The following is a 23,468-nucleotide window of genomic DNA, read 5'->3' on the forward strand; positions in this document are numbered from 1 at the left end:
TATTCTTGCTTTATTTGTATCATGGCATAGGGCTGCTGTACAACACAAGGCCAGTAGATATGTCCTTTCTTTAATGAGGCAAAGTGAGAACTTGGACAGGGGCCTATAAAACAGAAATGTTTTTTTTTTTAGTGAAGAAGCGCGGAAACTGCACTCCATCCTTGTTATACCTCTACTCCCCCAAGATGCCTAGCAGGAAAGGTATGTGTGTGTGATACCAATTGGCGCTTCTCCCTTGGGCGACAAAATGGCAAGAAGCACCTCTGACCCTGGGTCTTTGCCTCTGAAATAATATTTTTATATATTTTTCTTTCCCCTTACTTATGCATGCTTCTGTCTATCACTTCTCATATCTGTGCCTGTAATAAAAAATAAAAGTGCAATATTTAGTTTTAGTTCAACATTTCCCCGCATACAAAATGACACTCACAGGATAAAAAACAGTAATCGCATTTAAATTCCTTATCTCTCCGTGCGTCTCACTCTCTGTCCCACTCCCGAGTCAACAGTCGGTCCCACTCCCGAGTCAGCAGTCGGTCCCACTCCCGAGTCAGCAGTCGGTCCCACTCCTGAGTCAGCAGTCGGTCCCACTCCCGAGTCAGCAGTCGGTCCCACTCCCGAGTCAGCAGTCGGTCCCGCTGTGGTCCAGACGGACTCCTCACTTTTATCCAACGCGTTTCGTGGACTTCGGTCAGCTTTCTCAAGGACTTCTTGTCCCATCCATCACTTCCTCCCTTCTTATTCTCATCATTGTTAACCCTTCCCAGCTCGGAATTGTTTTAACTTTATTAATATTCAACTTCCCACCCCCAATAATAAATGACAATGAAACACATCAATACATTTCCTTTATACCCTTATCGCAATCCATAAAACCATCTTAAAAACACATATCGAAATACATAACGATCATCAATTATTTTAGACCATAAAGGCTGCTAGATCTATATCCACATTTATACCATTCAGTACCATTGTATTTAACTTATAGATCCAATGGGATTCCCGTCTTCTCAACCTATTAACCCTATCACCCCCTCTCTCATCTTCCTCTACTATTTCTATACCGATTATTCTTAACCCCTCTGAACTTCCATTATGACATTCCCTGCAATGACTTGACAATGAGTGCCCTTTGCCACCCACACCTGCCAGCACCCATACAAATTCTGCTCACCCTCATACCTCTCGCCTAGACACAGTGCTCTTATATTATATAATATTTGGGAGAGTGGAGGGGATACCCACAGTAATTAAAACATATTCTCAAATGACTAAAGGAACCAATTGCAAGGGGGGAGGGGCATGTGATAGCAAAGAGCAGCTGAGTTGTTCTTGGGTAACAGAGTAAGGGATTTAATTGAGGGGCTAATTTCTGTATTCAGCACAAATAACTATGTAAGCATGTAATTATGTACTGCGGGTGCATTGCAAAGGATAACATATGAGCGTAACCAAAGTAGAAAATAATTATGGGGGTTTCGCTGTCCATTCCTGTCATGGCAGTGGGAGGCCCTCCCCAAATGGTTATGTAAGCTCAGGCTCACAAGTCTGGGTGAAAGATTAAAGCCTGGTCCAGACCCATACGGGCAATCTGTAGATTCTGGCAAATGCCAGAGGGGCTGCTGTGAGATGCCATAGCCAGTCAATATTTATTAGGCAGATCGGAGGCTGTTTGAGCCTCTGTGTACTTGAAATGCCAGGGCCTATTTTAAATCTCACTCCAGACCTGGCCTGGTCCCTCACTTGTATCTGCTGAAATAGTCTGACTACAGTCCCCATTGATTTCTTTAGCCCTTTTTCCCAGCCACATGCCTCAGTCCATGACCATAGGATTGTGTAAAGACCATGTGTCCATCATGAGACCAACTTCATTTAAGGTTGCCATCTTACAGTATAGCACCGCGAGGCGGCATGGAAAGGTGGTGGGTTGTGTTGAAAACTGGATGGTGTCATAATGCAAATGGGGGTGGGTGATGACAACATTGGATGGTGTGCTTATGCAATAGAGGATTATAGAATGATTGGGGTGGATCAGGGGCTTAAAGGAAAACAACAAAATGTGTGTAATGAAAATAAAATGTTCTGTTGTGCTGCACTAGTAAAGGTGTTGTGCTTGCTTCAGAAAAACAACTATAGTTTATATAAACAAACTGCTGTGTAGCCATGGGGGCAGCCATTCAAGCACAGGATACACAGTAGATAACAGATAAGTACCACTATAGTTTATATAAACAAGCTGCTGTGTAGCCATGGGGGCAGCCATTCAAGCACAGGATACACAGTAGATAACAGATAAGTACTACTGTAGTTTATATAAACAAGCTGCTGTGTAGCCATGGGGCCAGCCATTCAATCACAGGATACACAGTAGATAACGGATAAGTACTACTATAGTTTATATAAACAAGCTGCTGTGTAGCCATGGGGCCAGCCATTCAAGCACAGGATACACAGTAGATAACGGATAAGTACTACTATAGTTTATATAAACAAGCTGCTGTGTAGCCATGGGGCCAGCCATTCAAGCACAGGATACACAGTAGATAACAGATAAGTACTACTATAGTTTATATAAACAAGCTGCTGTGTAGCCATGGGGGCAGCCATTCAATCACAGAATACACAGTAGATAACAGATAAGTACTACTATGGTTTATATAAACAAGCTGCTGGGTAGCCATGGGGGCAGCCATTCAAGCACAGGATACACAGTAGATAACAGATAAGTACTACTATAGTTTATATAAACAAGCTGCTGTGTAGCCATGGGGGCAGCCATTCAAGCACAGGATTCACAGTAGATGACAGATAAGTACTACTATAGTTTATATAAACAAGCTGCTGTGTTGCCATGGGGGCAGCCATTCAATCACAGGATACACAGTAGATAACGGATAAGTACTACTATAGTTTATATAAACAAGCTGCTGTGTAGCCATGGGGCCAGCCATTCAAGCACAGGATACACAGTAGATAACGGATAAGTACTACTATAGTTTATATAAACAAGCTGCTGTGTAGCCATGGGGCCAGCCATTCAAGCACAGGATACACAGTAGATAACAGATAAGTACTACTATAGTTTATATAAACAAGCTGCTGTGTAGCCATGGGGGCAGCCATTCAATCACAGAATACACAGTAGATAACAGATAAGTACTACTATGGTTTATATAAACAAGCTGCTGGGTAGCCATGGGGGCAGCCATTCAAGCACAGGATACACAGTAGATAACAGATAAGTACTACTATAGTTTATATAAACAAGCTGCTGTGTTGCCATGGGGGCAGCAATTCAAGCACAGGATACACAGTGTAGGACATACAGGCATCCTGAGCTTGAATGGCTGCCCCCATGGTTACACAGCAGCTTGTTTATATAAACTATAGTAGTACTTTTCTGTTTTCTACTGTGTATCCTGTGCTTAAATGGCTGCCCCCATGGCTACACAGCAGCTTGTTTATATAAACTATAGTAGTACTTATCTGAAACAAACACACCAGTTTTGCCAGTGCAGGGCAGCAGGACATTACATTGTTTTTCCTTCAAAGAAGACATTTTGTGAAAAAAAATAAGAATGTACCAGGCTATACTCATTTAGATATAGAAGAATTGTGCTTAAAAAAGTACTGTTTCAGGCTGATTTATTGAATATTTCTGCAAAAACCCTAATAATCTCTCCCTTCTCCCTGAATTCCCAGGCTGTACAGGGGAGCTGGTGGCTCTCAGCTCACTGTGCTGTAAGACAGGAACCAATCAGCAGCTAGCAGGACCTGATAGGGAACTGAAGGCTGTCTGTGCTTGTGTGACTGCAGGGCTGTGATTGGCTGTCCCCCTCCTACTGTGCTTTTGGCAGGGACACGCCCACCCCTCATTTGAAACACACAGGGGCCAGAGAACATCTATAGGGAGCTCCAATAAAGGGGCTACTATTAAACATAATATTAATTTCTATACCATGTAAAAGAAACACCAGATATTACTCATAATTGCCTACAAAATTAGGGTGTTTTAATTAATCCTATGTGTCTCCTTTAAAACCCTTTCATTTATTGGTGTTACTGTTCCACACAGTGAGCAGAACAGAACAGAACCTTTATCTCAGGTGCCACGTATGTTCCCTGATACAAACACTGTAATAGAAATAACACAGTTGTCTCTCAGTATTGACTCCCTGTCTATTACCATTTCCCCTTCTGCGTTATCCTTGGGGACCTACTTGCTTAGTCATGAGCAGCAGTCGCTACTAATCACAGTAATGCTGAAAATAGCTGCCCTGTAGCGCGCATGCGTGACTACGTCCGTCTCCATGGATACGCCACGCCGACACGCTCCGCACCGGCGGCTGCGGCAGTCTGGATCGATGTGATCGACAATCTCCTCCTGCAGTCCTGGGTTCGGCGCTCGCACCGGTCACGTGGTTCCTTCAGGTCGCTAGGAGAGAGAGGTGTCATGGCGGCGCGCAGTGTTGATTCACGTGGCCTGTTCAGGGAAGCGACGAAGGCTGTTCTGGGCAGCTGGCCGGTGCTGCAGGTAATGTGGGCGTTTACATGGACATCGTATATCAGTAAACAATCACTCGCCTCTACCTATTTTCTAGATCGCGGTGGAGAATGGATTCGGCGGCTCTCACAGCCAGGAGAAGGCAGAGTGGATGGTTGGGGCTATTGACCAGTATTTTAGCTCTAATGGTAAGTGCGAAGGGACTAGTCACTATTATCCTATACAATAGGGAAGGGACAGCTTTAGGGTTGGCACCTTTGCTGCTGGCTAAACCCGAAGAAAGGGGGTGGGGCAGTGGGTATGATGACATCAGAAGCAGGTACAGGTATAGGATCTGTTATCAAGAATGCTCGGGACCTGGGGTTTTCCTGATAACGGATCTTTCTGTAATTTGGGTCTTCATGCCTTAGGTCTACTAGAAAATCATGTAAACATTAAACCCAATAGGCTGGTTTTGCTTCCAATAAGGATTCATTATATCTTAGTTGGGATCAAGTACAAGTTACTGTTTTATTATTACAGAGAAAAAGGAAATCATTTTTAAAGATTTGGATAAAATATCAGGATATTGGGTTTCCAGATAAGGGATCCTATACCTGTACAATGATGTTGCTGGAGTTATGGTCTCAAAGTTTTGAACCAGACAAAAAGTTTTGAATGGACAGCCCTTTGATACATTGAGATATTCAATATAAACACCACATGGATAGCAACCCTATTTCTATCTTTATTCTGCCCAGTCCTTTGATTACAGATTATTGTTCCGGTTTCAAACGGCCAAAAACCGAAACAGAAAGTAGAGACCCGAACGGGCTTCGGAAAAAACCAAGCTGTTCGGGTCAATAAAAAGCACTGCTGTGATCACGCCTATGTAAAAAATAAAATAAATGAAGACCAACTTTCTACATCATATTCAAAGTTCATTTAAAGGTGAGCGACCAAGTCCAACCAACCAATTCAAGTCCAACCAACCAATTCAAGTCCAACCAACCAATTCAAGTCCAACCAATTCAAGTCCAACCAATTCAAGTCCAACCAACCAATTGAAGCCCTCGTTTTTTCTGCAGTTGAGACATTTTGGCTGAATATGTGCATTCTCTTGCAGCGGATCTGGAGCAGTATGAAGTGGAGGACTCCATTATGGGGATGATGAACGATGAATTTGACACAATTGTAGAAGACGGGAGCCAAGCTTTGGTAAGTTTAATTTCTTTCCAACACAGATACATCCATTGTAGATGGGTATAGTAGCAGTGGTGTGCAGGCTAAACAGAGCTGAAATATGTCTCATGGTTTTTCCTAGAAGTGTGGGATTTACGGAGTTCCCTGAGTGGGTTAACGGGCAAGCTCAAAACTTATGATGGGGCTAAGTGCAGTAGGCGACCCCTACTTCCTTTTCGTCATTGACCTGGGGGCATTTATTTCCTTTTTTGTTATCCTCCCCCATTGCAGGTGGCTCAGCAGCTGTGTGTGTTATTCTCTCAGTGCCGGCAGGGAGAAACTGCAGCGGTGCAAGCGAAAATTGCACAACTGGCTCAAAAAAAGTACGACGTCCGAGCCAAGGTGCAAGAGGTGACACCCAGCGATGATGAGGAGGAGAGCAGTGATGATGAAGAAGAGGTAAATCTATGTCAGCAGTACCAGTAGGGAATATACGAATTTAACCAGAACATAGAACCACAAGGTTGTGGAAATTTGATACATTGTTCCCTTGCTATGTATTATTTTCTGTATAAAGGAAAGGTACTCTTGTCTGACATGCTTGGATCAATATGGCCACTGGAGGGCGCTCACATAAGAGCAATCATGGCTGCTCCCATTGAATTAGCATTAACTTGCAGAGAAACGAATAATAGTGGTAGAATACGCTATACCAGTATCTGTATATCCGTGTTTATTCATATCAGTGTAAAGGCCCAAATGAAAATGGGGCCTCACAAAGGAAATATCACGAAAAATGGTATAATGCCTGCTGAATTTATTCCATAGTGATGGACAATAGTTAGAGCTCCAGAGGTCAGGGCACCAAAGTATCGACAGACAGTGTAGGAGGGTAGTTATTTTTGTTCAGATTTTCATCCTTTCCTTCCCCTTTAATGCAGGCAATGGACTGTGAGAACACTCCAGGTTCCTCTTCGGCTGCTAGCTTGTCCGGGGCTCTTGGGCCCAGCTCGGCCCCAAAGAAAGAGGAAGAACCAGAGGATGATGGCTGGACTGTGGTGCGCCGAAAAAAGAAATGATCTGCTACGGGTGCTTCTCTGCTTCCCAGAAACAGACAGGTGCTGCCACCTAGTGGACAACTTGAGAACAACGGTGCCTTCACCTTAAGGGAGGCTGGATTTGCAGCAACGTGACTGTTCCCTATCACAATCAAGGGATTGCAAGCGCCGGGGGTACCTGTTTAGTATTCACCTGCTAATGTAAATATATTATTTAATTGCTAAACCTCAAGGGTGTCTTCCAGTCTCCTGGGCTATACAGAGGGGCCTGCTTCAGTTTGGACAAGTGATTACAAAAGGGTTTTTATGCTTCAGGGACTTGTGTGCCCATTTAAATGAGTGAATTGCCAGCAGTGCTAATTATAAGCCATTTACATGTGGCTTTTGCTTGTGACTGTCAAGGAGCACAAATGTATTATCTCTATAAAATAAATAATCATTCTTATATACGTTTCTGGGACCCATTTTGCATTATTCCTATGACCTTCCTCCTCCTTACAAAAAGAATCAACCCTGCTTCCAGCACCTACCAGTATCCAGGAATTGAGTCTTCTATACTTCTGTTCATTGGGCTAAGAAGAAAGCATGTTATGTATCAGGAGCTCCCTCTACTGGTTAAAGCTGGTAAATGCCAATATGGCATTTGGTGAAAGCAACCACCATGTTTTTTTTTTTTTAAAGATATTTTAAGGCCAGTTTTAATAGTGTTTGTTTATCCTTTTAGCCGATTCACGTGGTTGTTGAATAAATAGGAAATATTGGGCCCTACAACAATTATTTTTTTTAACTGAGCAGTAAGGGGTGTTCACTTGTGCCCCCGGGTGTTCACTTGTGCTCCCGGTAAACGACCCCTTATATCTGTCATTAGACCACAGTGTTAGGCGGGCTCAGAAGTAGGAGTAAGGTGCGAGCCCAAAAGTAGGAGTTAGGGGCGAGCCCCGGAGCTAGCGGCAGGCCCAGGAGTTAGGGGGGAGCCCAGGAGCAGGAGTTAGGGGCGAGCCCAGGAGTTAGGGGCGAGCCCAGGAGTTAGGGGCGAGCCCAGGAGTTAGGGGCGAGCCCAGGAGTTAGGGGCGAGCCCAGGAGTTAGGGGCGAGCACAGGAGCAGGAGTTAGGGGCGAGCAGGACCGCCATCAGAAATCACAGAGCCCTATACGACAAAATTTCCTGGGCTGCGCCCACTGCAAGTCCCGCCTACAGGTCCACCCTCCCCACCCCACAGGTCCGCCCCCCACCACACAGTAAAAAAACAAAAAAAATAGTGATGGCTAGGGTTCCCACATGTTAATAAAAAGATATTGGTGGTCAGGGCCCCCCCATTAAAAAATATTGGTGGCTAGGACCCCACATGAGAAAAAAAAAATTGGTGGTCAGGGCCCCCCCCCCCACATTATAAGAAAATTGGTGGCCAGGGCCCCTTCAACGTCCATGCCTTCCCGAAGTCAGCAGCTCTCAGAAAGATGGGGGGCACAGCTAATCAAGTAAGTCTGAATGCCCCCCTTACCCTCGGGGGCCCCCTACAACTGTCCCCCCTGATGGCTGCCCTGGGGGTGAGCCCAGGAGTAGAAGTTAGCGGCAAGCCCAGAAGTAGGAAGAGTTAGGGGTGAGCCAAAAAGTAGGAGGAGTTAGGGGCAGAAGACTTCTCAGCACCACATACACCTCTTTATACAGCACAGGCCCAGAAAGCAGTTGGCACAGCAAAGACACAATGTGATGGTACATAAACCTGCAACAGGTTCAGGCTGATCAGTTTTTCCCAGAAGTGGATCACTGGCAGGTGCCAGGCTGTATTCGACATCCATCTAGCCAATCCCAGCCCCTCATTGGCACAGCATTTATATACGCTTGTCCTGCCCCTTCTCAGATGGTCAAATAAAAGAAATCTTCTGTACATCACTACTCTGCATTGCTAGGAGAATACTTCTATATTTCTCTAAACTGATGCCAACAACCAGAAAGACTTATGTTGGGATTGAAATTACAGGATCCAATTGGAGTTTTATGTGAAAAAATAAAATAGTAGTAGTATGGTATCTTTAAAGGGGAACTTCCACTTTCACTATAAGCCCAGATATGAAACGGATTGTGTGCAGGAGGAGTAAAGGACAAGAACATGTGACATCAGGAATCTAGAGGCGCTATTACTAGAGCCTGTATCCCTTAAAGGGGATAGTTCACTTTTCAGTGATATAGAACGGCCTATTTATAGCAACTTTTTCAATTGGTCTTCATTTTTTTTTTTTAGTTTTTGCCTTTGTTTTCTGCCTTTCCTGCTTTCAGATGGGGAGTCACTGACCAGCGGCAGCCAGACCATTATTGCTGTGTGAGGCCACAATTGTACTCTTATTTATTTCCCATCTTTCTACTCAGGCCTCTCCTATTCAATTCCAGACTCTCATTCATGCCTCTACCATGTTGCAAGGGGAGACAACCCTAGCAACCAGAAAGCTGCTGAATAAAAAGGTAAAAAAAAGAAAACCCCACCTAAAAAAATTACAAATTGTTCAGAATATCACAGTCTACATCATACTAATTGTTAAAGGGGTTGTGCACCTTTGAGATAACTTGTAGTATGACGTAGAGAGGTATATTCTGAGACAATTTGCAATTGGTTTTCATGTTTTATTATTGAAGGTTTTTGAGTTATTTAGCTTTTTATTCAGCAGCTCTTCAATTTGCAATTTCAGCAGTCTGGTTGGTAGGGGCCAAATTCCCCTAGCAACCATGCATTGATTTAAATAAGAGACTGGAATATGAATAGGAGAGGCCTGAATAGAAAGATCAGTAATAAAAGGTAACATTAACAATAATTATGTAGTCTTACAGAGTCTATGTTTTTAGATGGGATCTGTGACCCCCATTTGAAAGCTGCAAAGATTCAGAAGAAGAAGGCAAATAACTTAAAAACTACTAAGAAGAAAAAATAAAGACCAATTGAAAATTTGTTTGAAATTCACGATTTTATAACATTTTATAACATACTAAAAGTTAACCTGCATTTAAAGATGCAATACACCTCAAAAGGAATATAAATGATCTAAAACCCTAATTAAAAATAAGGAAAAAGCATTGGCACTAATGGATATTAAAGGGGTTGTTCGGCTTTGAGTTAACCTTTAGTCTTATGTAGACAGTTATACTCGGAGACAATTTGCAATCGGGTTTCATTTTTTATTATTTGTGGTTTTTGAGTTATTTGGCTTTTTATTCAGCAGCTCTCCAGTTTTCAATTTCACCTATCTGGTTGCTAGGGTCCACATTACCCTAGCAACCATGCATTAATTTGAATGAGAGACTGGAATATGAATAGGAGAGGCCTGACTAGAAAGAGGAGTAATAAAAAGTAACAATAACAATACATTTGTAGCCTTACAGAGCATTTGTTTTTAGATTGGGGTCAGTGACCCCATTTGAAAGCTGGAAAGGGCAAATACTAAAAGTCAACTTAAAGGTGAACCACCCTTTTAATATGAATATAAGCAGAGGGCCTTCAGCTCACCATAGATCTCACTTTGCCGTGCAGATTGTGCTTTCTGCTTTGTAGCGTGTCAGAGGGCGGGGCTTCTGTGCTGCTAAACGGTATCGATGATCCTCTTCTACGGTGTCCTGCTTGAGACTGAACAGCAATAACAAATAACACAAAGGACCACAAATTGGTGAAGTAAACGGACTATATTGAACAGCACGGAGCAGGGGCAGGAATATCACATGAAAATTCTCAGTGGCCTGCCACTATCATGCCGACACCCACACACACGGGAAGCAACAAGAGAAGCGCGGAATTGCAAGGGGCGGAGTCTGAAAAAAAACCAACCACCAGTAATATATGGGAAGGGTGCAAGTGTGCATTCTTATTGGTGTGATTGATTGCTCTCTTGGTTCCACTATTAATTCACTGAATCCAGAATTCAGCCTTTTTAAGCAGAAGTCGGATTCGGCCGAATCCTTGTGCCTGGCCCGTACGGAATCCTAATTTGCATATGTAAATTAGGGGCGGGTAAGGAAATCATTTTCGTCACAAAAGAAGATTTTTTTTCCTTTCCTGCCCCTAAATTGCATATGCAAATTCAGTTCGGTATTCGACGAATCTTTCACCGGGGATTGAGCCAAATGCCAAATAGTGGATTCGGTGCATCTCTAACTATTGGCAGTATTTTCCCCTTTACCCCGGGTCAGGTACAAAGTGCGGGCAGAGTATTTGTGAACAAAGAATAGGCAACGCACACAATACACTTCCACAGGGACAGGAAAAACATAGAGCAACCAAGAAGGTTTGCAGTGCCACCTAGAGGACAGTGGTGATGCCCAAAAATACTTTTTTTTCTTCTCTTTTTAATCATGGCTTTTTGACTGTAAAAAAAAAAAAAATCACCAACATATTAAATATTACAGACACTATGGCACATTATTTTCCCCCAGGATTGGCACTCGTTTGTTTGTCCGCCTACAATGTGGCAGATTTACCCTGTACAAAGGAATGGGTATCCTCAGTCCCTCGAAATATTGTTTAAAGGGATACGGTCATGGGATGTTTTTTTCAAAACGCATCAGTTAATAGTGCTGCTCCAGCAGAATTCTGCACTGAAATCCATTTTTCAAAAGAGCAAACAGATTTTTTTTTTTATATTTAATTTTGTAATCTGACATGGGGCTAGACATATTGTCAGTGTCCTAGCTGCCCTCAGTCATGTGACTTGTGCTCTGATAAACTTCAGTCACTCTTTACTGCTGTACTGCAAGTTGGAGTGATATCACTCCCCTCCATTTCCTCCCAGCAGCCTAACAACAGAACAATGGGAAGGTAACCAGATAGCAGCTCCCTAACACAAGATAACAGCTGCCTGGTAGATCTAAAGCTGGCCATAGATGCAAAGATCCGATCGTACGAATCATCATACGATCAGACTTCCCCATCTCCCGACCTGCCACTAACCATTCCGATCAAATAAAGTAGTAAAAGAACAGATCAGACAATGTTCTGCCCCTGACAGCAATCGTACGAAAGTTATGTCCGACCAAAGCTGGTGACAGTCTCCCACTGAAAATCGTACGATCGGCAATACATGCAGAGATATTATCGGCAGCCGACAGAAATCTTTTAACCTGTCCGATTGATCAAACGCCAGACGAAAAATGTCGGGACTCTCCACACACGGTCCGAAAATCGTACGAATCCTCGATTCGTATGATCAGATCTTTGCGTCTATGGCCAGCTTTAGAACAGCACTCAATAGTAAAATTCAGGTCCCACTGAGACTGATTCAGTTACATTAAGTAGGAGAAATAACAGCCTGCCAGAAAGTAATTCCATCCTAAAGTGCAGGCATAAGTCACATGACTGGGGGCAACTGGGAAACTGACAATATGTCTACCCCCATGTCAGCTTTCAAAATTGAATATAATAAAATCTGTTTGCTCTTTTGAAAAATGGATTTCAGTGCAGAATTCTGCTGGAGCAGCACTATTAACTGATGTGTTTCAGAAAAAACATGTTTTCCCATGGCAGTATCCCTTTAACCATAACTCCCGCTTCCCAGTGGCTGGGGGTACAGTTGGCAGTTGTAGTTTAACACCCACAAGGCTTACACCCAGGACCTCACATGCACACACTGACAGGCAGGCAAGAAGAGGAAGGCAAGCTCAGATTCGGCAATGGCCGTATAGGTGGAACAAGGGAAAAGGGAACACAAAGCAACACAAAACAAAACTCAAAATAAAATAAAAAAAAAAGTTTGCTAAATATTATTAAAATAATTATAATACATATGATATAAAAAAAAAAAGAGAAAGTGCCGGTGTTGGTGTTGTGTAAAAGGAGAGTGCAGGAGGCTGTCAGAAAGAGGGGGCAATGATTCCAGCCCACGGGATCCTCTCTATGGAACCACAATGGGATAGTTCAAGCTCATGCCATTCATTGTATCCTGATGCTAAATAGTGGGCAACGCTCAGGCTTTAGAATGGATGAATCCAGTCCTCCTTGCAGAACATGGAAGTACTATGGGTGAGTCCAGCCCTCCCCAAGTGGAGTCATGATGATAAAAGTCCAGCCCCCACATTTTGTTACAGTCCCCCATGGAAGAGAAATGGATTAGTCCCAAACGCAAGCTCCTTGTATTTCTTGCTAAGGAGTCACTATAATGGATCAAGTCCTCAAGTGTTTCCTAAAGGGCTTTCAAATACTTCCGACTCCTCCTCAGTCTCCAATAAAAGTGTTTTGGGGTGGCAGTCTTCCCCCCGTCCTGCCCGCGACAAAGCGCTCATCCAACGGCTTTGCAGTTCTTCAGTCTCAGGGCTGAAGTAGAAACTTAGCTGACTCTGGGTGATCTTGAAGACGTGTCTGCGGTCAGAACGGTCGCCTGGTTCTGTTGGACTCACCTCAAAGCCAATGAGAGGTATACTGCGCTGAGCTTTCACATCCTAGGACAAAGGAAGGGCACTTTAATTAGAAAATAAAGCCCGGTCAGTGATAAATAACAGCTTCGAAATCCAAGTCCATATAGGGTTGCCAGCGGCTAAACCCGAACAAAGGGGGTGGGGCAGATAGCAGTGGGTGGGGCCATGATATTGGTGGGCATGATGACATCAGAGTAAGGCACAATGATGTCAGTGGAGTTATGACGACAGGGCGGGCTTCATTTCTGTTCAGTTTTCTGAATGTTTTCAACCAGACAGAAAGTTTTGAACAAAATATTATGAGCACACCCAATTCGAAAAAATACATTTATTACAGAAAAGAAAAAAGAAAAATGATAACAAAATTAGTGAGCCCAACGTGTTTCGACCTTAAGGGTCTTCCTCAGGGGCACAAAAAAGTTTAAAAAAAATAAATAAATAAAAAAAATAAAAAAAAAGGCAGTTCTTTTTTTTTTATTTTTTTGATTATTTGTGCCCCTGATTATTTGTGCCCCAGGGGAAGACCCTTAAGGTGGAAACGCGTTGGGCTCACTAATATTATTTTGTAATCTTTTGTTGTAGTGAGCCCAACGCGTTTCCACCTTAAGGGTCTTCCCCAGGGGCACAAATAATAGGGGGCACAAATAATCAAAAAAATCAAAAAAAGGCCTGCCTTTCTTACATTTTTTTTGTTTTTGTTTTTTTTTGATTATTTGTTCCCCTGAGGAAGACCCTTAAGGTCGAAACGTGTTGGGCTCACTAATATTGATTTGTAATTTTTTGGTTATAATTTTTCTTTTCTGTAATAAATTTATTTTTTCAAATTGGGTGTGCTATCCATTACTCATAATATTTTGTTGTTAGACTTGGAGACCCTTATGGGGCGTCCCCTATGGATTAGCACCCCGCACTTTTACTTTTGAGAAAGTTTTGAACACACAGTCCTTTGAAAAACTGAGATGTCCAGTTCAAAACCACAGAGGTGGCAACCCTATCTCTATCTCTATTCTGCCAGATGAGTAAGCTCAAACCTCTAATTACAGGTATAGGATCTAATATACAGAAATCGGTGATCAAGAAAACGCTGAAATGCAGAAATGCTAATTTTGAAATAGAAAACTATTTCTTATTTTTGATTGATTGGACGTTGGTCTTTTTTGAACCCAACTTAACTATGTAAATATAATTTTTTTTCTTGTTTCTGTAATAATAAGAAATTAACTGTACTTGATAATAATAACGAATCCATGTTACGGTCAGTATCTTAGTATTTAAATGTTTTTATTTATTGGCCAGATTATTGTTCGGGTTTCACAAGGCTGAAAACCGAACAGAAAGTTGAGACCTGAACAGGCTTTAGAAAAACCGAGCTGTTCGGATCGAAACCGAACACTGGCAACCCTATGTCCATATAAGGGCTCTTTTTTTTTTATTTATTTATTTTTTAAAGGTTTTTATTTTGCATTTTATAACAAACAAACAACAAAACCTTTATGGTTCCATATTTAGTATAAATGTCAAGGCAGTTTTAACTTTAAATGCGTAAAGTCTTTATTAAGAAATTACTTACCAAAGTCATTTCTTAATAATGACTTTGCGCATTTAGATTAAAACTGCCTTGGTGGTTTTTTTTCCTGAAGTAAAAACACATTAAAAAAAAAAAAAATCCATCAGGGTGATTCCTTTAAAATGCATGTGAGCGGACGTGACTGTGTCAGAATTTTTCCCTGGTCTCACAATCAGGGGAGTATCTACTATATAGGAACCCATGGGCTCATGCGTAGGGCAGCAGCTTTTTTTTGGGGGGGGGGGAGCAGCCTACGCTTGCCTATATGGTAAATTAAAATATTGCAAAAAATAAAAATCCCACAGCCTGCTACCAGATACTACTGGCTAAATCTGATGGCTGAGGGGAGGGGGGTACGTCGTTTCCCAGAAGTTGGTGCATGCACAGAACAGAAGGGCAGAGTTCTCAGTTGAGTTGTTTAGACTTCAATACAGCCCCGCTCACAAAAGACTATACTGCTTGCAGCAGGGGACTGCTCTAATATGCCCTAAATGTATGTGGATAATGATATATATTAGAGCAGGTGCAGTGAGGAACTTGTTCTGAGTACTCACCTGGGGAGCGCCATAGATATATAGCACCAAGGGCTCATTCTGAGGGATGACAAACCAAGCTTTGTGCCAGCTCTTGGCTCCTTTCTCCATATAATGCATGTAACTGCACATAACACTGTGCTCTGCCACCACTGAGGCCTGTTTCTGGGGAGCAGAAATTGAATGCATTTATTTGGATGTACCTGTGCATGAGGATGCAGTCTACATGTGCCATAAAGGAAAACTATACCCCCCCAAACAATGTAGGTCTCTATAAAAAGATATTGCATAAAACAGCTCATATGTAAAACCCTGCTGCATGTAAATAAACCATTTTCATAATAATATACTTTTCTAGTAGTATGTGCCATTGGGTAATCCAAAATAGAAAATTGCCATTTTAAACAATAAGGGCCGTCCCCTGGGATCGTACGATTCACTGTGCTTACAAACATACCAACAAACCATACTTGTTAGGTCACATGAGCCAATTAACAGACAGAGTTCTGCCTTTTGCTGCAACACTAGGGGGCCCATTTACTTAGCTCGAGTGAAGGAATAGATAATGGATAAACGTCGAATTTCGAATGATTTTTTTGGCTACTTCGACCTTCGAATCGAACGAGTCAAACTAAAAATCGTTCGACTATTCGATAGTCAAAGTACTGTCTCTTAAAACTCTTAAAAAAAAAAACTTCAACCCCCTACTCCGCCGCCTAAAACCGAAGTGCAATGTTAGCCTATGGGGAAGGTCCCCATAGGATTTTTAATGTTTTTTAGGTCGAAGAAAAATCATTCGATCGATGGATTAAAATCCTTCAAATCGAAAGATCCGAAGGATTTTTTCGTTCGATCGAACTATTTGAGCTAAATCCTTCGACTTCGATATTTGAAGTCGAAGGATTTAACTTCAATGGTCGAATATCGAGGGTTAATTAACCCTCGATATTCGACCCTATGTAAATCTGCCCCCAAGCTGCAGCTAGGCTCTCATGCATTTGAGCAAGAAGGGCAGGCTAAGCTGCAGACTGCACCGGGCCCCTTTAAAGATTGTTCATCCCGGGTTCATTACACCGCTGGTGCCTGACATACCTCTAGTATAGATTTCCTGCGCTGTGGCGTGTGAACATTGAATACTGGGCTGGCCAAAGACCCACGTAGAGCACCGTAACAGTCCACACATACTCGGTTGGTGCGGTTATTGTCGTAAACAAGCCTGGCACGAAACTCAGAGCACTTTCCACATACCACCTGGAATTAAGAAAAGAGCACTTTAACATACAGCAGAAATGACCAGTACAGCATACACAGGTGACTTAAAAGCAACCGCCCCATCATTATATTAATACACCCCATTGTGAAGGACAACATGGTGGTGCCATGGAAAGGAAGCAAGAGTCTCCTGGCAGAGGTGAATTTGTGCTAGTAAGGGAGAGATGCAAGAATGTTGGATTGGATCATGATGGGGGATGATGAGAGAACATGCAATAAAAGTGGGCACTCACGTGGCCGCAAGCCTTGCAGTGGTGTCTCCTTTTGGTTATGGAGTTAAACGGTTCCTGGCATTTCATGCACATGGTCACTTCCTTTTCTCGGATGGGGGTCGGCGCTCGTTTGCCAAGATCTGTGTTCTGTGGGACAGAAGTTGCGTGAGGAAAAGGCTTGATGAAGGGCTCATGTGAGCCCAAAACTTACTTTGCTGTATTACCTCAATAAAGGCACTGGGGGTCATTTATAACATTTGCACCTGGGCAGTAACCCATGGCAACCAATCAGATTATTGCTTTCAGCGCTCAACCTGCAGCCGGCTGAAAAAAGCTAATCACTGAGTGGTTGCCATGGGTTACTGTCCAGGTGCAAATTTGCCCAGTGTTTATAAATGAGCCCCACTGTGTCTTATTCCCAAACCCCTCTGCTGTCCCCTTCCTGCTGCCCTTCTACACCTAAACCAAATTCCCTTTATTCTACCTGCAACAGCAGGATACAAATGTATTTTACAGCATATACCAGCCAAGCATACGTTTACATTCTCTGCACTCCTGGCTCTGACTCCTGAAACAATAGTGCAAGCCACCTGATTAATAGATCTAGATGTGACTCCTGTAAACTGCTCTCTTACCGGAGAGTTTGGTGGAGTCTCGTCATCCTCTCGAATGGAGGTACAGAGCAGTTTGCACGACTCCATTGCCTGTTCATGGCGGTTGATTGTGACCTCAATAGCCTGTAAAGGCAAAGCAATGATTGTTTTGTTCTCAGAGTTTACATATCCTGATTTAACAGACTCCAGTAGGAATATCAGTTTTATTAGGTGCTGATAGGCCAGTTTGGGTTAAAACCCAAAATTATTACAAGGCCAGTAGAAGTGGCTGAGGCTTCTCCTTCCCAGAAACAGGTAAGTGTCAATGGGCATGGACATGTAATAATCTATGTGCTGAGTCTCCCATATGATTGTTGTCACAACTGATGCTAACCTGACTTTACATATAGTATAAGCCTATAAGGATGGCATTGTGCAAAGTGCAAATACGGGCTTAATGTGCCTTTTGTTTTGCACTATTCCTATATAACGGCACTGACATACAGGGAGATTTGTCGCCCAAGGTAGCAAATTATTACCACGGGTGTTAATAATTCTCCCCAAAAATAGCTTGCCCTTTGCCAACCTTATAATTAGCCACAATTACCGGTAAGATAACTATTATCCAGAAACCTGTTATCCAGAAAACTCAGAATTTTGGAAAGACTGTCTCCCCATAGACTCTATTTTATCCCAATAATCCAAGTTTTAAAAAAACGGTTTCCTTTTTCTGTGTAGTAATAATAAAACATTAGCTTGTACTTGATCCCAACTAAGATCTAATTAATCCTTACTGGAAGCAAAAACAGCCTATTGGGTTTATTTAACATTTACATGATTTTCTTGTAGACTTAAGGTTTGAAGAGCCAAATTACAGAAAGATCCTTTATCCTGAAAACCCCAGGTCCCGAGTATTATGGATAACAGGTCCCATACCTTGTAGATGAGGTGATTTGGCTTACTCGTGGGAAAATATGAAAGCATTTCTCTCTGTGTTTCACTGCCCTATAGGAACACGGAGACTTGAGTCTACCACTTTGGTACCACCACAGAATTCTTGAGCACTACTGGGGGAGGAGGCATTTTGGCATCCCCTACTACCCCAATACTAAGAGATGTTTTTTTAGGGGAATAACTCAATCCCACTTTTAAAGTCCATGTAGTTTTAAGCAACTTTAAAGCAACTAATTGCCTCCTTAAAGCCACAAAGTTGTCACCCTTCAGAGCCAATAACCTGGGTGTATGCTTTTTGGCTTACACACAATTTCAATGCATAGAGGTTTAGGAAAAACCGCACTCACCAAGGTAGACAAGTGGCCCGGGTGCATCGCCCCGAGCCCGTAGCTGATGTGCATTTGAAACCAAAAAATGGTGGCAAGCACTCCGTGGTCCACTCTTAGAACAAAATCATTCGAGTTTATTTCAGCAGGTTAAAAACATTACAGTCCTGACGCATTTTGTATCGAAGTCACGTATCGTATAGGCTATATACAGTAGATACGAAATGCATCAGGGGGTGTAATGTTTTTAACCTGCTGAAATAAACCCGAATGATTTTATTTTATGAGTGGACCACGGAGTGCTTGCCAACATTTTTTTTTTTTTTTCCTTAGTACTTTTGCCCATCTTGAGAATAAAAGTCATTTATACATATAAACATATATTGCACTTCATGGTTGGGATAACCACAATCTTGAAAAATGGATTTTGTGCGGAGATACTAACCTGGATCCAGTCTTTCTTCTCTTCCTCGGTTCTGCAAGACAAAAGAACTCACACAAATGAACACAACCCAGCGGTCTTTCAACACAGAGCCAATTATAGTAAGACTTAATAATGATCCTAAACGCACGCTAAACACTTATATCAGGAGAAGAGTTGGAAACAGAAGTAGGTGTGGTGTGAGATTATTCTGGGCACAAGGGTTAATTAAACTGTCACATGTAATTATCACCTTAATCCCACTACAAGAAGCACGTGTTTCTTTCTTTGGATTCATTTTTACACCTACCAGGCAGCACTTATTAGTGCTTAGGGATATTATTAGGCAAGCAGAAGGGTGAATATTCCTTTGCTAGTGTACCCTGTGTATTACACTGTCAAAAAAGAACATAAAGTGTATCGTTTGATGGCATGTGCACTGCTGTGTGTTATAGAATGGTTCATTTTAAGCAACTTTTCAATTGGTCTTCATTATTATTATTTTTTATATATTTTTTTTATAGTTTTTGAATTATTTGCAGGGCCGGATTTACATCCCCGTTTTCCTTCCTTTTATTCGTGCAAATTTTCAACGGGACCAGAGCAATGGGGCATGGGAAATTACAAAAACTCCTGTGCATCCCCAGTGTTTCTGAACCAATATGGATGTGGTTAGGCAGCATGCCAGCCCTAAAATCCTGCTACCCTAGGCCCGGGCCTTGGTGGCCTTTCCACAAATCCGGGCCTGATTATTTGCCTTCTTCTGCCGACTCTTTTTAGCTTCAAACAGGGATCGCTGACCCCATCTAAAAACAAATGCTCTGTAAAGCTACAAGTTTATTGTTATTGCTACTTTTTATTCCTTGTCTTTCTATTTAGATCGCTCAAATTCATATTCCAGTCTTTAAATCAATTGCATGGTTGCTAGGGTAATTAGGACCCATCAACCAGATTGCTGAAATTGCAAAGCTGCTGAATAAAAAGCTAAGTAACTCAAAACCCAAAAATAACAAGAAATTAAAACCATTTGCAAATTATCTCAGGATATCGCTCTCTACATCATACTAAGAATTAAGGTAAAGGTGAACAGCCCCTTTAAGAATGGTACAATGTATTCTTTCTGGAGAACACGGAGAATATAATGCACACAATTAGCTTGCCTTGACCTTCAGTTGGTGTCAGTAGGTTTGTGATTGGATGGTAAGTTATTGGTATCCATGCTGCTGGCCTAGAAATATATGCACAGGGTACTACTGACCTATAGAAAGGCAGGAGATGCTGCTAACCTTTCTGCATTCTGGCATACAATGGCACATTCATGAAGCAGGGAAGACTTACACACTTGCTTTCATGTTACTGGCTTCTAAGGGATACACATGTTCTCTAGCTGTGCTCTGAATTCCTGCGCACAACCAGACTTTGGGGCCAAAACATCCACCCTGTGCCTTATCTGCTCTTGAAGCCATTTATACAAAAGTATAAACAATTAAAGAGAAAGACCTGCCCCATTAAGCCACTGCTGTTGGTCAGTGTTGGATTGTACCCAGCAGTGGGCTTCCCTCTTCCATTTATAGACCCGCTGATGATGTTGCAAAAATGTATGGGGCAGGCACATGCCTATAAAACCAGAAGTCGGCAGTCTAAGTTTGCAAGGGGGGAAAGCAAGCAGAAGAGATCAACCTGAACCCGCCCGTGACCTTCAAAAAGTGCAGAGTCGTTGGCCCAAACCTACCTTACCTGTGGGTAAATTTGTGGATCCCTGGGTTGTCAGGCCAGCCCACATATCCCAGTGGGCCTCTAGAGCAGTGATCCCCAACCAGGTTGACAATCCACATAGGAGCTACCAATAGCCAATCACAGCACTAATTTGGCACCCCAAGAACATTTTCATGCTAGTGTTGCTCCCCAACTCCTTTTACTTCTGAATGTTGCTCACGGGTTCAAAAGGTTGGGGATCCCTGTTCTAGAGGAATTGAACTGTATCTGCCTGCAAATGCTTTCACTCTGATACCATGTCCTGTACTGTATTTCTCATAGGCTGATAAGTACCTGGCTTGTAGCTCCAGAGATCTTTGTTTCCCAGACACCCGGAATGTCCGTGTCAGGTTAGGGCTGCTGCTGTGTTTCAGCTGTGATGAGACAGATTATATATGATGAGACAGAAGATTATATACAAACAATAAATAATTTATTGGTGGGGAAGTGTTATTAATAAAGACTGAGTAGTGTGAGCCCTCACTGAGTAGCAGGTCTGGACTGGTTGTCAAAACAAGCTCTGGTACAACGAGATCCAAACAGCCCCCACCAGCCCAATAAAAAATGACTGTCTATGGCATCTTACAGCAGCCCCTCTGGCATTTGTCACAACCCACAGATTGCCAGTCCAGACCTGATAAGATGGAAGAGCAGGTCTGTATGGAAACAAGGAGCAAGTTCATATTTGTGCCATTTTACACTTACCTCCATTCCTTCCACATCTATTCTAGCCCGCACGCTGTATTTCTGGCCAATAAGACGCAGTTTGGGAACGCAGTACAGTAGCCGGTCATTAAACTGTGAAACACATTAAGCAGTGCAGAGTTACACAAAGGAGTATTATGTCAGTTTGTCTCGGATTCTTACCCCAATGTTCTATATATCTGTAACCTTGTTATGAGCTAAGGGGGCCCAGCCTGAAGGCCAGTTAGGGGGAGATTTGGGGTGAGTGCTTATTTGTGCCCTGGGTACCCCTGGAACTATAGCAGGTGACTGTTACCCCAATGTTTCTATATATCTGTAACCATGTTAGAAGCTAAGGGGGGCCAGTCTGAAGGCCAATTAGTGTGAGATATTGGGTGCTTATTTGTGCCCTGGGTACCCCTGGAACTATAACAGGGTGACTGTCAAACCAATACTCTATATATCTGTAACCTTGTTATGAGGTAAAGGGCCCAGCCTAATGGCCAGTTAGGGGGAGATTTGGGGTGAGTGCTTATTTGTGTCCTGGGTACCCCTGGAACTATAGCAGGGTGACTGTTACCCCAATGTTTCTATATATCTGTAACCATGTTATGAGCTAAGGGGGTCCAAACTGAAGGCCAGTTAGGGTGACATTTGGGGTGATTTCTTATTTGTGCCTTGGGTAAAGCCAGATAGGGAGAATTACTTACCAATATGAGGTATCTGTCTTGGGTGGTGCCATTTTTGGCTGAAAGCTTTAATATATGCCCTTCTTTGATGAGCTCATTAGTAGGACTGACAATGTCTTCTTCTCCACCCAGAAGTTCATACACTTTGAGGAGTTTGTGCATCCGCTCCTGGGACACGGCACAACAACATAAAGAAAGCACAAGTGATTGGGGTGATTGAGGTTGCTAAAACTGAGAATAGAGAGCATTATCTATTGATCAAGTAGCACTCACCATTTTCCTGATGGCTGCATTGGAATGCTCAGCTGCTGTGGCTATTAATTCCAAGGACTCTGCAAGGAAGAGAGTGATTACACAGTCACTATTATGAACAAGCACATAATCACAAAGGGCTGATACAGATCCTATAATACCCTTGGGAATGTATATGCATTATGACTTGTAGCTGATTGGCTTTAATTCAAACCATATTGGTGTGTATGGCAAGCTTAAGAGTTAATGAGCACAATAATGCTGTAAGCCAATGAATTATACAGTGTGTGGGGAGAAGAGTCAGAGAGGGGTGTTATATCAGCTGTCAGTTGGTTCACTGAGAAGATGGGTAAATACACTCACTGGGGAGGGAGAGGACATATAGTGAGAGGGGAGGAATGTTGAATTGTAGGTTAATATACTCTGAGATGAGACGGAGGGAACGAGGTGGCTAAATATATTCCGAGGGCTGAGAAAAGGTAACATTTACTCCGCAGGGTGTTAAGATTCTCTCTGCAAGGATGTGAGGAGGCGTTAATTACAGTATAATGCAATTAATGCAACAGTACTGGGACTGACTGAGCTGTTTCAGACCGACAATGTATTACCTAGAATGGGTGTACCGCCTGTTTTATTTGTAATACAGTACGCACCAATACATAACATACATAATTATATGTCTGCTTTACTCTGTGGAAGGATTAAATTCCAGCAGAGATGTAAACAATGATAGCTAGCCTCTACACCATATAAACAACAACATGTCAATCCCCCTAATTCTTTACATATTTTCCTGCTTTTTGCACTGCTGGGTCTAAAGGTGGCTACACATGTAAAGTGACCTTGGATATTTCACAAATCTGCCCGTCTCGAGGTGGGCGACATCGGACTGATCCGATCATTTTGCTCTTGAGCCAAGGATCTAGTGGAACTATTTGTGTACAATACCAGGCATCAGCTCATTATCCTAGCAAGGAAATAAGGCATTCAGCTAATTAACTTTAAAAGAGCAATGGCATTTAAATGAAAATTAAAATGACATGTAAAAGTCAGAAATGAAGCATTATTTAGTGGAAGTTATCGTTGCCAGGAGA

The 23,468-nt window shown here is 42.5% G+C and overlaps 2 protein-coding genes across 6 annotated transcripts in view; one reads left to right on the forward strand and one right to left on the reverse strand.

Annotated features, from left to right (window-relative positions):
- The first annotated feature begins 4,276 nt into the window (after window positions 1-4,276).
- On the forward strand, window positions 4,277-7,175 carry tsr2.L (TSR2, 20S rRNA accumulation, homolog L homeolog). Its single transcript, XM_041573229.1, has 5 exons — window positions 4,277-4,537; window positions 4,605-4,695; window positions 5,613-5,704; window positions 5,960-6,127; window positions 6,610-7,175. Exons 1-5 carry the CDS (start codon window positions 4,292-4,294, stop codon window positions 6,745-6,747), a joined length of 735 nt encoding a protein of 244 aa, XP_041429163.1. The 5' UTR covers window positions 4,277-4,291; the 3' UTR covers window positions 6,748-7,175.
- Window positions 7,176-12,437: 5,262 nt separating this feature from the next.
- fgd1.L (FYVE, RhoGEF and PH domain containing 1 L homeolog) overlaps window positions 12,438-23,468 on the reverse strand; it is an 85,813-nt gene continuing 74,782 nt past the window's right edge. For all 5 annotated transcript variants that reach the window (XM_041573182.1, XM_041573183.1, XM_041573185.1 and 2 more), the window contains exons 9-18: window positions 22,396-22,454; window positions 22,144-22,290; window positions 21,455-21,547; window positions 21,044-21,123; window positions 19,019-19,049; window positions 17,336-17,437; window positions 16,722-16,847; window positions 16,309-16,467; window positions 15,238-15,381; window positions 12,438-13,140 (exon numbers count right to left, since the gene is read on the reverse strand). In XM_041573182.1, the coding sequence (XP_041429116.1) occupies window positions 12,874-13,140; window positions 15,238-15,381; window positions 16,309-16,467; window positions 16,722-16,847; window positions 17,336-17,437; window positions 19,019-19,049; window positions 21,044-21,123; window positions 21,455-21,547; window positions 22,144-22,290; window positions 22,396-22,454 (1,208 nt within the window). In that variant the 3' untranslated portion in view covers window positions 12,438-12,873. The remainder of the gene's footprint in view (window positions 13,141-15,237; window positions 15,382-16,308; window positions 16,468-16,721; window positions 16,848-17,335; window positions 17,438-19,018; window positions 19,050-21,043; window positions 21,124-21,454; window positions 21,548-22,143; window positions 22,291-22,395; window positions 22,455-23,468) is intronic.

Source organism: Xenopus laevis, chromosome 8L, assembly GCF_017654675.1.
Source record: "Xenopus laevis strain J_2021 chromosome 8L, Xenopus_laevis_v10.1, whole genome shotgun sequence".
NCBI classification, from domain to species: Eukaryota; Metazoa; Chordata; class Amphibia; order Anura; family Pipidae; genus Xenopus; species Xenopus laevis.